The 12,630-nt window shown below is 37.8% G+C and overlaps 1 protein-coding gene across 2 annotated transcripts in view; it reads right to left on the reverse strand.

Annotated features, from left to right (window-relative positions):
• Nucleotides 1–12,630, reverse strand: part of TENM1 (teneurin transmembrane protein 1) — a 761,525-nt gene that overhangs the window by 56,929 nt on the left and 691,966 nt on the right. For both annotated transcript variants that reach the window (XM_027645293.1, XM_027645294.1), the window contains 3 exons: nt 9,067–9,210; nt 4,147–4,396; nt 3,234–3,254 (listed from right to left, as the gene is read on the reverse strand). In XM_027645293.1, the coding sequence (XP_027501094.1) occupies nt 3,234–3,254; nt 4,147–4,396; nt 9,067–9,210 (415 nt within the window). The remainder of the gene's footprint in view (nt 1–3,233; nt 3,255–4,146; nt 4,397–9,066; nt 9,211–12,630) is intronic.

Genomic DNA, 12,630 nt, shown 5'->3' on the forward strand with positions numbered 1-12,630 from the left:
CAGTGAGCTGGTGCAGACTGGTGCTAGGTGACTTTGTCCATCAGTACCACGCCACTCAGGATAAAGCTAACTGGAGTGACTTCAGCTCAGTTATAATTATTACTATCAAAAGCAAGGTCATTTTTCAATATCTGATAAGTCCTAGTACTCTTGGCACTGAAAACAAATCTATGAGTTGCAGCAAAGTGAATCACAGACTGTTCTGCATGGGCACAAATGCCCACTCTTGGTTATTTTTATCTGTTTCTAAACCTTAGGAAATATGAAGGTGTGAAATATGTTGCCTTAATTCATGCCGACTGTATTGTCATGAGCAAGGCAGAAGGCCAAGTACTGTCAGTGCAACTAAGCATGAATTAATGCACCATAATTCATGCACTGTCAGTGCCTTATTGAGATTATAAAATGTTATATAAAAAAATATTTACATATGTTAATTAAATGGTGGGGGTCATAAATTTCAACCAGAGAACTGGGCTGCATCTTATTATCCAGCAAGACTTTTCATTTCTTTTTCAGTGTAAAGTTAATTTCCAGTTTGAGGAAACTGTCCAAGCACATGGCACACCATGCTGGTGTCCTGAGCCTGCTGAGCCTGCAGTGGAGCCTAACTAAAAATCCAGATAGGAGGAGATCCTTTAAATCACACAGTTGGTTACTGAAATGGTGAGAGAGAGGTACAGGCTGAGCATTCAGGTGCTCAGACAGTATTTTCATCATTGTCATGTTTCTCTGAGAGGCAGATTTCTGACAAGTGGCTGGGCTCTAGATGGGACTTTCCTGCTCTGTAGATAAAAAAGATTGGCAAAAATCTCTTTTTTGGATGAAAGAGATATTTTATTAACAGTGGTACAATTAAGTAACACTTAAGATTGGTGCAACGAAGTTGTGAAATGAGTTTCTCCTCTCAGCTTTGCAGTTCTGTTTGTGGTGGGTTTGACAATGCTTGGTGATATTCCCACAGCTGGGGAACAGATGTGAAACCCAGTCCAAGGAACCACAGAAAATGAGAGGGCAGTGATATGATGAAAGATGAGTAAGAGGATGAGCTAAAAGCAATTAATGCCAAAGTATGCATCATCACTATAAAATTGTTTGTTGAAAATATCAAGAATCATTTGTGCTCTCTGGATTGAGGTCAGGAGAGACTAGCCAGTCAAAAGATGAAAATAAAACACTTCTATGAAAAAAGTTGCAAGGAGAATTCTAGATTTTAAATAAACATGTTGTTTAGTATGCAGAAACTGCAGAGAACCAGGGGTCACTATACACTCTCCATGTAGACACATTTTCTGTCATCCTTGTCATTACATTTAATAGACCAGCTGTTAGAAAACTCTTCATGTTTATGCTTAAAGCCTTGCATACTAAAATCTTTAAATTTAAAGAGTACGAGTAAAAAATGGAAGACAACAAAATACCTGCTATTTTTACAGAAGATTGTAATCAGATCTAAATCTGAGTTGATTTAATTTAGTCTATTAAAAACTATATGAAATAGACTAGGATTTACAATAAATCTTTTCAGAAGTAGTTATTACTGTTCTGTACTAAATTTTTCCCTATAACCTCAAAGTCTAGTTTCTGTTTTTACAAGTTATTAAACAGCTTTGTTATATCTCATTAAAATGCTGGTGACAAGAAAAACAAAGAGGGTAAGTTGCTTTTAAACACTCACAAATAAGACCAGTGGCTCTCTCTGTTTACTGGTCTCCAAACTCCCCTCTTTTATGCAGTACTTTCTTTTACCTGGTGAAAAGAACACTTTTCCCCTGCTTGTTTGGAGACTAAAAGTCGTGTAGAGGCGCTGGATTTTGAAGCCTTTTCCTGCTTGGACTGTCATGAACCATCTTTCAGTTATTGCTTCTACATATTTCCTTGAGCATTCTAGAAATTTCTACCATGACTATGACCTTTACAGCCCCACAGAATGCCATACAGTGAGACTGTCAAGTAATCCCCTATAACCTCAAAGACTACATTAACTGCAAGTGATTTCCTCCAATTTTCCACAAATTTCACTTGGACAGAATAGTGACAGAGACAATTACTATTGTAATTAATAGGGCTGGGGTACTTGAGTATTGTCACAACTTGATATAATTAAGGTTTAAGCTCATCTCAAGAAACTAGTACGAGTGAACAAGTATTTTAAAAAAAATCTACTTTACAAAAGAAACCTCTAAATGTAAAAGCTGAATCATGTTCTGAATGCATCGTAGAGAAAATAAGTTCAATTTACTCTTTAGATTCTGGTCAGTTTAAAGAAAATGGAAACAAAATAGAACCTTGCACTTACCAACTAGGAATTATTCTTTCTTTTAAGTTTTAATTGTAAAATATACAAGATGTGACATAATCTGGTAAATAATCTATAGTGTTCAATAGCATTTCTGTGGGTAAAGCAAGCAATTCCAACCAGTACTCTCATGCTGCAAACACACGCCACTTCCTACTATGCCATGAAGTTATCAGTTTACGTTGTACTGGTGCTGGATTATTTATCTCATTTAATACTGGAATGCTAAGAAGTTTGTTTCTAAGGAGACAGAGTGCCTTGCTGCCTCTTTCTAGCATGCAACATCACTTCTGCAGCTGGATTGTTGTAACCAACTCCCTCACCGTCTGTCGCAGAAGCCTAATGGGCAACGCTTGTTCCTTTAACGAAATCCCTGCATTGCAATGCTAAAATGCCATCTGGAAAGGGAGAAAGCCACTTGCTTTGCCTTTAGATGGAGCAGCAAGGACTGAGCTGTGATGCAGCATCCTCAGTTCTGGGCTCTGCTTTGCACACCCTGCAACTGGCAGATTTTAAAGCTCATAGTATCCTAGAACCACTAAAGTCCTCTTGTGTGTTTCTGAAGCCTTTTTAACTATTTCTTTGTTGCTAAAACTCCAGTTTCCCTGGATGGCTATATCTGTGATCGTTCAAACACCATGTGAAATGAGCATGACAGCTATGAAATGCACTCCCAGTGTTCAGGTTTAAATCTCTCTATCTCTGCTTGGTGATCAGCAAACTGATTTTTAGAGGGCGACTTCATTCCTTCAAAGCGAACGAATCAAACCTACAGTACTATAAACAAAGGTGAATTTGATTAACATTTGTATTTATTAACATTTATATTCATTAAATTTAGAGTGTTTCTCTATATACAGATTCCTAAAAGGACTTTTGTAAGACTGTTTCCTTGAACATGGTTCACATATCAGGCTGTCTGCCTTTTACTCACCTGTGTCTTGTGTCTCTATTCCTAGAAGGACAGATCGGTTCAGGTTTAAAAAGAAAGAAAAAAGACAAGAAATGTTAGTCCTTGACAGAACTGTATTCTTTGCCTAACTGCTCACAGAGCTGTATCCCACTAACAAAACATTTTTTTTCCTGTTACTGGATATTATTTCTTTCTCTCAAACTGCTCCTTTGCACCACCTGCACATTGCCAAGTTAATGCTGAACAATCAGCTCATAGAATCATCACCAGCAATGTTAATGAAGTGTAGATTCATGGGTGTTAAGAGAAATTTCATGTATTAATGTTCAAAATCTTTCCTGCCTAACCCTCTGGCCCTCAAAGGGAGTGGGAAGCTGGAGTCATAATTGCAGGGCAGTCATTAACAGCAGCACAGGCCCAGCCTGTGGCATGTCAGGCAATGCCAGGTTTGCTCTTGTCTGCTTAAACTGAGCCACATCCTCTGCTACACGAGGAACAATTTTATTGCATTAATTTTAAACATGGTAAGTTTTATCTTCTGTGACCTGACACAATACTCTACATGTTTGCTATTGAATTATGGGGTTTTCTTCAAAAACATGCTTCATGGAATACTTTAACTTCTGGAGAACATGTACGAAAAGCCTCGCAGGAAGAAAAACCAGCTCTATTTATTAATTCGGCAATTTGCAGAAATTCGTTAAGCATGACCTGTTCTAAAGGCCACTTAAAATGTCCTTTTTAACCAGTGAGTCAAAGTAAGTGTAAGTTTTCTGGTAAGTTAGTTTGACAGTTGATGAGACACATGGTCACAAGGCAAATAGATGTGTCTGCTTCTTTAAGTCCCAAGGGATAAAAGCTCACTGTAGTTTTCATAGGCATATCACAGCCAGGATTACAGACACTGGTCAGAGAAAGATAATTAATTTTTTACCTCAATTCTAATATGCCAATTGAGTTTCCAGAGGGAAAGATCCGTCTGACATAGTTGAAGTCCCCAATATAGACACTCCCATCAGGGCCAGAAGCAAGGGCAACAGGGGCAAAGAGTTTGCTGTTGAGTGCGAGCCCGTTGCAGTTGGAGCAAGAGACACTTCTCTGGTGTCCATTGCCCATCACAGTGGAGATGACTGGAGGCTGCTGGGAAATGAACATGTTTTCCCCATTCCCTTTGTGTACAATTCCTAAAGGAAGGGGAGGGAAGAAAACAGAGACAAAAAAAGCGAATGTATAGCATTTAAACTATTCAGCAATTTTGGGTTATGAAATCCTCTAGAAAACCAGACTATCAAAATAGCAACAAACATCTCATCTTTTAGAGACCGTCACAGGGCTCCACTAATCTCTTCCAATTTTGTTCATCCCAAGCTTCACCGTCACCATTTTGTTCATTAGTGGCTAGTGGCTATTTTAAAAGGCAACATCATGAGGAGAACTCATGGTTGGTTAATGCTGTAACAAATTGACTGCTAATTGCAGTGCTATCTGATTTCTTAGGGATTACTACTTTAATATTCATTTTATTCATAAATTTTTATTAGGTAGCAGAGGAATTTCTTGGGCAGTTTGAATATTTAATTAAAGGAGATTAATAGCAGGACTACTATGCATTTTTCACAAAAGAGCACCGAGTGGCAGTACAAAATCAATATTCAAATTTAAATGTGAGTCCTTCATGGTATATGAAAATGGTGCAAGTGCAGCAAAGCCAAGTTAAGAGTCAAGGAGCAATTCTGAGGCACAAGAGAACGTCTTACCAGCAGGAATATATTAAGTTCTACCATAAAGGCTAAAACATCTTCCCAGTGTGTCAGTATTTTACCACTGCTCTGCAGCACACACTGTTGAAAGTCTTCCCAGTTACTAGGCTGGTGATACCAGAACCAGTTCAAAGATGTATTTTCTCAAGCTGATTGCTATAGTGTTTATTTTAACTAACAATGTGGTAATATATTTAAGAAGTATCTTTAAAATAACATGTAATTGCAAGAATTTGGCTTTTGCTGAATGGAAGATAGGTATTCTTTTAGACCCCAGTGCAAAATCTCTTTTTTCCCTTGAGAAGCCCAGTACTTAATCAGAAAAGTGGCACAATTAAAGGAATAAACACAAGGGAATTTACTTTTTGGAGAACTCTTATGCTGGGAAACGAGCATATTCTGCACACTGCAGGAAGTACATGTTGAGACATGTACGAGTTTTCCCAAAGTATGGCAAATGTATTTATGTATTGTCTCTATGAACTTTTGTTTAAACTAATTTTTGTGGCTTTCAGGTAAAGCTGAAACTAAAATTCACTTTAGAAATTACTGAGCACCACCATAGCTATTTTGAAGGGAATTATATTTTCAAAAAATTATTTCTGAACACTAGAGGACAGAATACATAGATTTTGAATGTTGGCTTAAAAAAACCATCCTGGAAATACGCCAGTGAAATGAATGGCAATATTCTCCCTTATGCACTGGATAAAAATACTATGAAATGAAGATGCTGCCCTTTGTCTGAAATAAACAATGTAAAGGTAATCTTTCAACGGCCTCATACAAATGCCAGTAAATAATGAGGACTCTGGAGAATATGTTTTGCTGTCAATAAATGCAAGTATGTGCTTAATTTCAGGATTTCGAGCTGTTGCTTTAATTTTAGTTTATGCTGTGTTGCACTGGACTTGAAATTACCTTAAAGCATAAAGTCCCTGTGAAATTAATCCTCCTTGCCCCAGATAAATAAAAATGGAATCAATACACTTGCCCATCAGAAGGAAAATTTAATTTAAATAATACTCTGAAAAATCGGTTAATAGCACATTCATTTGTATTCATGAGATACAAGTGTCTTTAAAAGGACTCTATGCAGGAACTAATATTTATGGTATCTGTTCTCTTCCTGATTATGAGAAATGCCTTGATGATCTTCCAAACTGACCAAAACCTTTGTACCAGAAAACATTAAGCTCTAATAATGTCACAAATTAGAAGTGATCAAACCTCCAAACTGGATGGCAAAAAAAAGCAGGAAAAGAGCAGTGGAGTACAGCTGAGAACAGGATGTGGTCCTTTGGTAACCTAACAGGCAGACTGATGCAAAACTGCATACTTTTAAAAAGTTTGAGTTTCCAGCGACAGCCACATTGGAACAGTATTTGTTATTTCACATCTGTTCTGCTGGAATCAGACATCTTTTTTTTTTCTTTCTTTCGTTTTGTAAATCCTTACATCTGGCAGTAGAACACAGTTTTCACTTGCTAAGGTTTCTTCATGCCTATACTTGTACCTCCACAACTTAGACTGAGATATGAAGTGCAAGTCTGCAAAATTGCATCTATTTCTTTTTACGATTTCTCTGTTGCATTTGGCTTATTTTGTAACATCTCTAAAATGAGTAGCCTTCCTGGAGAGAGAGAGAATATCTACCCTGGCTCTGAGGAGGAATGTTGTGCACAGCAACAGACCAGCTGGGAGACCAGGCTCAGTGGCTGAAGTTAGATACAAGCTCTTCAGAACCAGATAACCAATCAAAGTGCTTCTAGGTTTAGTTTGACAATAAAATTGTAATTTGCAATCAAGAATGTTGTATTCCAATGCAGTTTTTACAGTTAATCCAGTGACAGTGTTCCAAAAACATGCAAGTTTCATCTTTCTAAAAAGCAGAGGGGATGCTTCATTTAAAACTGAAAAATCTCAATATATTCATACTCAAGAAGGCTACTCAATGCTTTTCATATGGTGGTATGGAGATAAGTCTGATATATATAATTCTAAGTTTGAATCATATTCTTGTCCTTATTTAAAGCCCATTTTATATATCTGAAATGGAAGAGAAGTTCACTTGTTTCTAGATAAGACCACAAGTGCACCTGTTATTTTTATTTTTTGGTTAATACAGTTCATTATTCGTTTTTGTTGCTTTAATGAGAAACATGCTATTAATATATGAGTTAGATGTGCACTAGCTTTGGTATAGTAATTGTTTTTCTGCCCTTAACTGCTTTTCCAGTTCTTATACACGATCCAGGTGTGCATGCTCAAAGCCCATTATAATCATCAGGAACACCTGAGACACCACTGAGCTCTCCTGGGCTTTGTCACCCTCGCTGGAGATGTTCTGACATGCAAACTGTAACCAGAAGAGACCCCCTGATTTCAAGTCAGATGTGCTCATGCCCTCCCCTCCCCAAATTATGTCTCTGCAAATGATGGACAAAAATGTTTGGCAGCTTTCCCCCGACTTCAGCCTTGACTGTGTCCAGCACAGTGCGAATATCTGAGGAAAAGGAGCAGGTACAAGAAGCTGCACGTTCCCCATTCATGCAGTGGGCACAGCCCAGATGATTTGAGAGGAGGTGGCAGGAGGCTGACAGGTCAGTGCTCTCTGGCATTCTCAGCCGCACAGCTGAGACGGGGACAGGAAGCAATTTGTCACCACATTCCCTGTGCTCAGGAAAGCAATGATTTAGCCCTGCTCGGATTATAATTGTACACTTTACAAAATCTCGGAACATGTTAGTGCCTATGGGGTGAATTATGGTAGTAACCACTGCAGTTAGCAGATAGTCATATAAATTGGAGTTACTGCCAGCAATTTAGTCTTGAAATTAAACTATGCAAGTGGTAAATTGGCACTAAGGAGCAGACTATGGGGCTCACAGTTGGGGGCTCAGCTGACTGAGGTCAGATTTCTCTTTGTGTTAAATGTCAATAGCTGGCATTTAAAAGAGACAATCTATACAAACCAATAAGACAGGATATGAAAGAACTGCTGTTTAAAATGTCAAACTATTTTAAATCAAAACAGAAATCCAGTTAATTTACAAACTAAATCTGACCTTTTGTATTTGGAATATTTATACTGTAGCTGTGCATTCAGCTACAGAACTTGTAAAAACCTGAAAGCCATACATCTGTGCATGAATCTTCATCAACAGAAGTTTGCTGATGGAAATAGATTTTAGTGGATTCACCCTCAGCTGGAGCAAATTGAGAGAACTTTTCTGAATCCAATACTCTGCTGATTTGTAAGTGCTGAAATCTGACCCCAAGTTTCTCTTCTCCTGGACAGCGAGATATCTGTTTACTGGCAAACTCATATATTTCTAGTTACCATAATTTATCTACGGGTATCGTTTTAATAATTTAATCCCTCTAGTTCCTGATAGATGTTAATGGAGGAAAAGAAAACCCCCCAGGTATAAAATAAAAGCCATGGGAAACCAGACTCAAGCGTCCATGCCTGAAGAATCTCTTTGCAGGGTTAATGTTATGACACCAAAAACATTTACAGTTTTTTTTTTCCCCAGTGCTTTGAAAGGTGTTGGGTTGCTTGTACTGAGGAGTAACTTACTGTGCTTCTCCACAGAGCAGGCAGCCACAAAAGCTTCTGCACACCAGACTGGCAGTGTGGTTTTGGAAGTGCTGCCTCACTTGGCTGGTCTGTGTTCATTGCAGGGTTTGTGTCCCTGGGGCTGTGATGCTACTAACTGATGGTAGTCACAGGATGAATTAGGAGTGTAGACACTTAACTGAGACTATAACACTACAGACTGACCTGAAATGTGGCACTTCTGTACCAGCTGTGTGAGAATGAACCTAAATTAGTGTGCCCTTTTCCCACCCAAACGATCACAATGTGTTAGTGATTGCAACAGTCAGTGATATTAATGCCTAATACCTGGGAGCCAGAACATTAAAAATATCCTTTCAGATGGCATTTACAGTTCAGCTCTCAATAAACGTGGGTGCACAGTCAAAGAGGATTACACATTAGGAAGTGTAATGCTTAAAATCTGAACAATTAATTCCTTCAAAATTTGTATTCTTCTTATGCGTGGCCAGTTAATAAAGGAAGGACTTACCACTTTGTGGATTTAATACATGGTGTTTGTTTATAGACCAGCCACCCAGATTTGAAGCATCCATTTCAAAGCCTTGAAGGATTACTGTTCTCTTCTCCCACAGAATAAAATCAGGACATGTTTCATATTCATATCCCACCGACACTGCAAACAAATAATTAGAGAGCTCTCAGTCTACCTTTTCCTCTGTGAACTGCTAGACAGTTTTTCATTCCAAGTTCTGATATTTATCTGTCAAGTAATGATCCTACTAATTTTGCTCTGCCAGATTGCTTTTGCTGAATGGTATTTTTTTGAAAAAAAAAAGGTTTTAAGAGATTAGTATGTTATTATAGCTATAGTTACTACTGTTTCAAAGCAGAAAATTGTCTGTTGTGCCAGTTATGGATTTCATAAATCTTCTCCAATGACTCCTGACTTGATTGTTTATTGCATTTCTGCTAATTACCTGAATAACAGCTTAAATAAAAAAAGAATCCATGTTAAAACAAAATGGTTTTAATTTGTTTGTTGATTGTAAATATTATAGTTAGGCAGAAATGGATCAACGAGCTGAACATTTCTAGAAATATATTTATCTTACCAGGCTTGCACATCACCAAAATACCTGCTGAAAAATCTTGAATTTCCCTAAGAGTGGTGGGTACTGGGGGCACTCAAATTGACCAAAATCCCTTTCCTTCAGTACTTCAGTAAAACAAATTAAAAAAACCTCCTAACATTTTTGGTTTCTCTTATATAGAAACCTTTTTTTAAAAATTATTTATCTCCTTAGTTAGCTTTATTAGCTTTCACTGAAACTTACTCATAACTGAAGAATATTATTTTGACACCAAATTCCAAAATTTGACCTAGGAAATATTGAGACAGTTCAACCTTTCCAAAATAAAAATGTCTTCCAAAATATTTTAAGATACAAAATAAAAAAATATTAAACCCCACAGTTTTCTGGCATTTTTAATAGTTTCTTTTCACTTTTTCTAGGTAGCAGCCTTAGGTATACTTTACTTAAATCATAAATAGTTTTAATACCATCTAAATTCCACTATGGAAGGCAATTAAAATATTTTTACCAGCCCTAGCAGGGAGCACTTGTAAGATAAATGTTTTATGGCAAACTGAAAGCTGTTCCTTACAGCAACAGCTCTAGAGCTGCCTCACTATTTCAGCAGAAAGAACTTGTTTTTGCAGCTCAGCTCTGACTTGTAAAAATCACATCTCCTTCAGTACAGTAAATATTGTATGTTTTGGACATTACAGATTTCAGTTTGAGGGTCCAGAAGCCACTTTGTCCAATTTTTCTGTTATGGGACCTCTTACAACCAACACTAGTATTGGTGTACTGGGTACTTCCCTGGGCCGAGAGCCCAAGTGAAGGCATGGAACTTCCAGAACAGCCACATCCTGTGCTGGGATGAGTCATCAAGGTTCAGTAACCCAACACACTGTTTTCTAGGTGTTAATGCAGACAGAAGATAAAGGGCACACTTTTCCTGTGAAGCAACCTCACACTTGCCACCTACACATTAGCATCTTTACTCCAGTCATGCCTTTAACACGTTCAATCCTGCGTGAGATGTGTGTACTTGAAAAAAGCAGAGCTCTATAAGGCAGTCCCTCAGCCTGGCTCAATGACCCGATACAGACCCACAGGACAGTTCATCAGCTGCTGGAAGGGACCGTGCTGAGAGCTGGGGTGAGGGAGGCATAACAATTTCCACTGTCTGGGAATCCGTGCCAATGGATCTGCTGCGCCGTGTTTACCAGAACTGCAGTTAACACCGTAAAGCACCTGCTATTCCCTGCCTATAGCTGATGTTTCTGAGCTGCCAAATACCCTCTAGGGGTTATCACCCCTTTCTTAGAAGCTCACTGTTCCCTGCTCTCACAGTTATTTTGCACAGCTGCCGTTCTGTCCCCTCTCATCAGTGAGAGACGTGGACATACACTCTGTGTGTCTACAACCATGTTTCTATGCGTACTTAGACACATTTATGAATGACATCTATGCTCCAAAAAGAAATACCTGTGTGATCTTAAAGCGGGGTCTCCTGAACCATCTAATTGGAGGTCCTGATGTACCATCCATGAAAATTTCCTATCAGTCATTTTGCATGCAAAGTAATCAAGGCAAAGCATAATAATTGTAAGTCAACAGGGTGATTGCAGCGCCACTTGAAAAATAAGTATTTCGTTAGGGGCAGGTTTTGAAAAAATGTAATTTTGTAGGTGAAATTAAAAATCTCAGTCAGCTTACCCTCATTGTGGGGTGTTACTTTCTGATCAAATTAATTTATATCACTTTTTTGAGGTGACTGAGATTTCATTGTATGAATGTGATCTGTGAGGACTATGGTTTTGGACACTGACAGCCAGCAAGTACAAATTTCTTTGCAGTCTCAAAATGGATTTTAAAGGACCTACTGAAATAATTCATACCAAAAAACCTATTCTTTTCATACAGGTATTTAGAAGAATGAACAATATTTGGTTAGTAGTGCCACAGTCTAAAGGCACTTTAACCTCTCTTGAAATATTTGCACTTATCAACATCTATCTTCTTTGAACAATAAATAAAATTAACTCAAGGAACATACTAGGTAGAGTCACAAACAGAGAAGGGGTAGGGCTGTTGGAGAGCTGGATTACATTCACCCTGAAGAGGATTTGTCCTTGCAGACCACTTGGTGCTGCTGGATGAGATGAAAGGGCTTGCAGGAGTAAGATGGTGTCTGTATGGAGTTACCCAGAAGCATTTACAGAGCACTGGACTGAAATCTTTTTCTTATGTTAAATTACAAGGGGACACAGACTTTACCACCAAGGTTTTGTGTGCCAACATTCACATGGTGCTTTTTTTTATTCAGAACAAAAAATGCTACTTTGTCATCTCAGTTGTTGCTCCGAGAAAATGGCCTCTTGTGAGGGGCTTGAGGACTAGACACATGGTAGCAAACATTTCTCCTACAAATTTAAACATAACCACACGTGTGTGGAAATATGCTCAGAAACTCTTGTTTCCTGTAACTGGTTGCGTGATCACTGCTGTCAATAACCCTCAATAAAAATATAGATGTTTATAGTGTTTACAAACCCAAAAGCAGATGGTTATAATCCTGAGTTCCAGGACTTCAACCTGCTGCAATTTAATTTAATTAAAATGAAAACTGAACAGAATGCATTATTAAATATTGGTAATATACTGGCAGAGGAAATTATTTTGACAAAAATTCATATAATGGATGCAGATAAAGGTCCCAACAGTGTGTCAAATTAAATAAAGCTTTATTGGAATCTAACAAAGCATGCTAGCAATGCACTTAAAATATCAAGATTTTTGCTTCTATTTTGAAAGAAGCATAATTAACCTAAACTTTAAGAAAAAGAAAAAAAAATTAAGCACCAATTAAATAATTTAAAAGTTGTTATCCAGCACTATTGTGTAAGCTTTATTCATATTTAAACGTATTAAGCTCATCTACTTCTAATGTGGGAAACTAACTACAGTATCATTTCATGAGATGTTATCTATTTGAATTAAAATGTTTTAAAGTCCAGATACAT

Source organism: Corapipo altera, unplaced genomic scaffold (genome assembly GCF_003945725.1).
Source record: "Corapipo altera isolate COAL_440 unplaced genomic scaffold, ASM394572v1 65, whole genome shotgun sequence".
In the NCBI taxonomy this organism is placed as follows: domain Eukaryota; kingdom Metazoa; phylum Chordata; class Aves; order Passeriformes; family Pipridae; genus Corapipo; species Corapipo altera.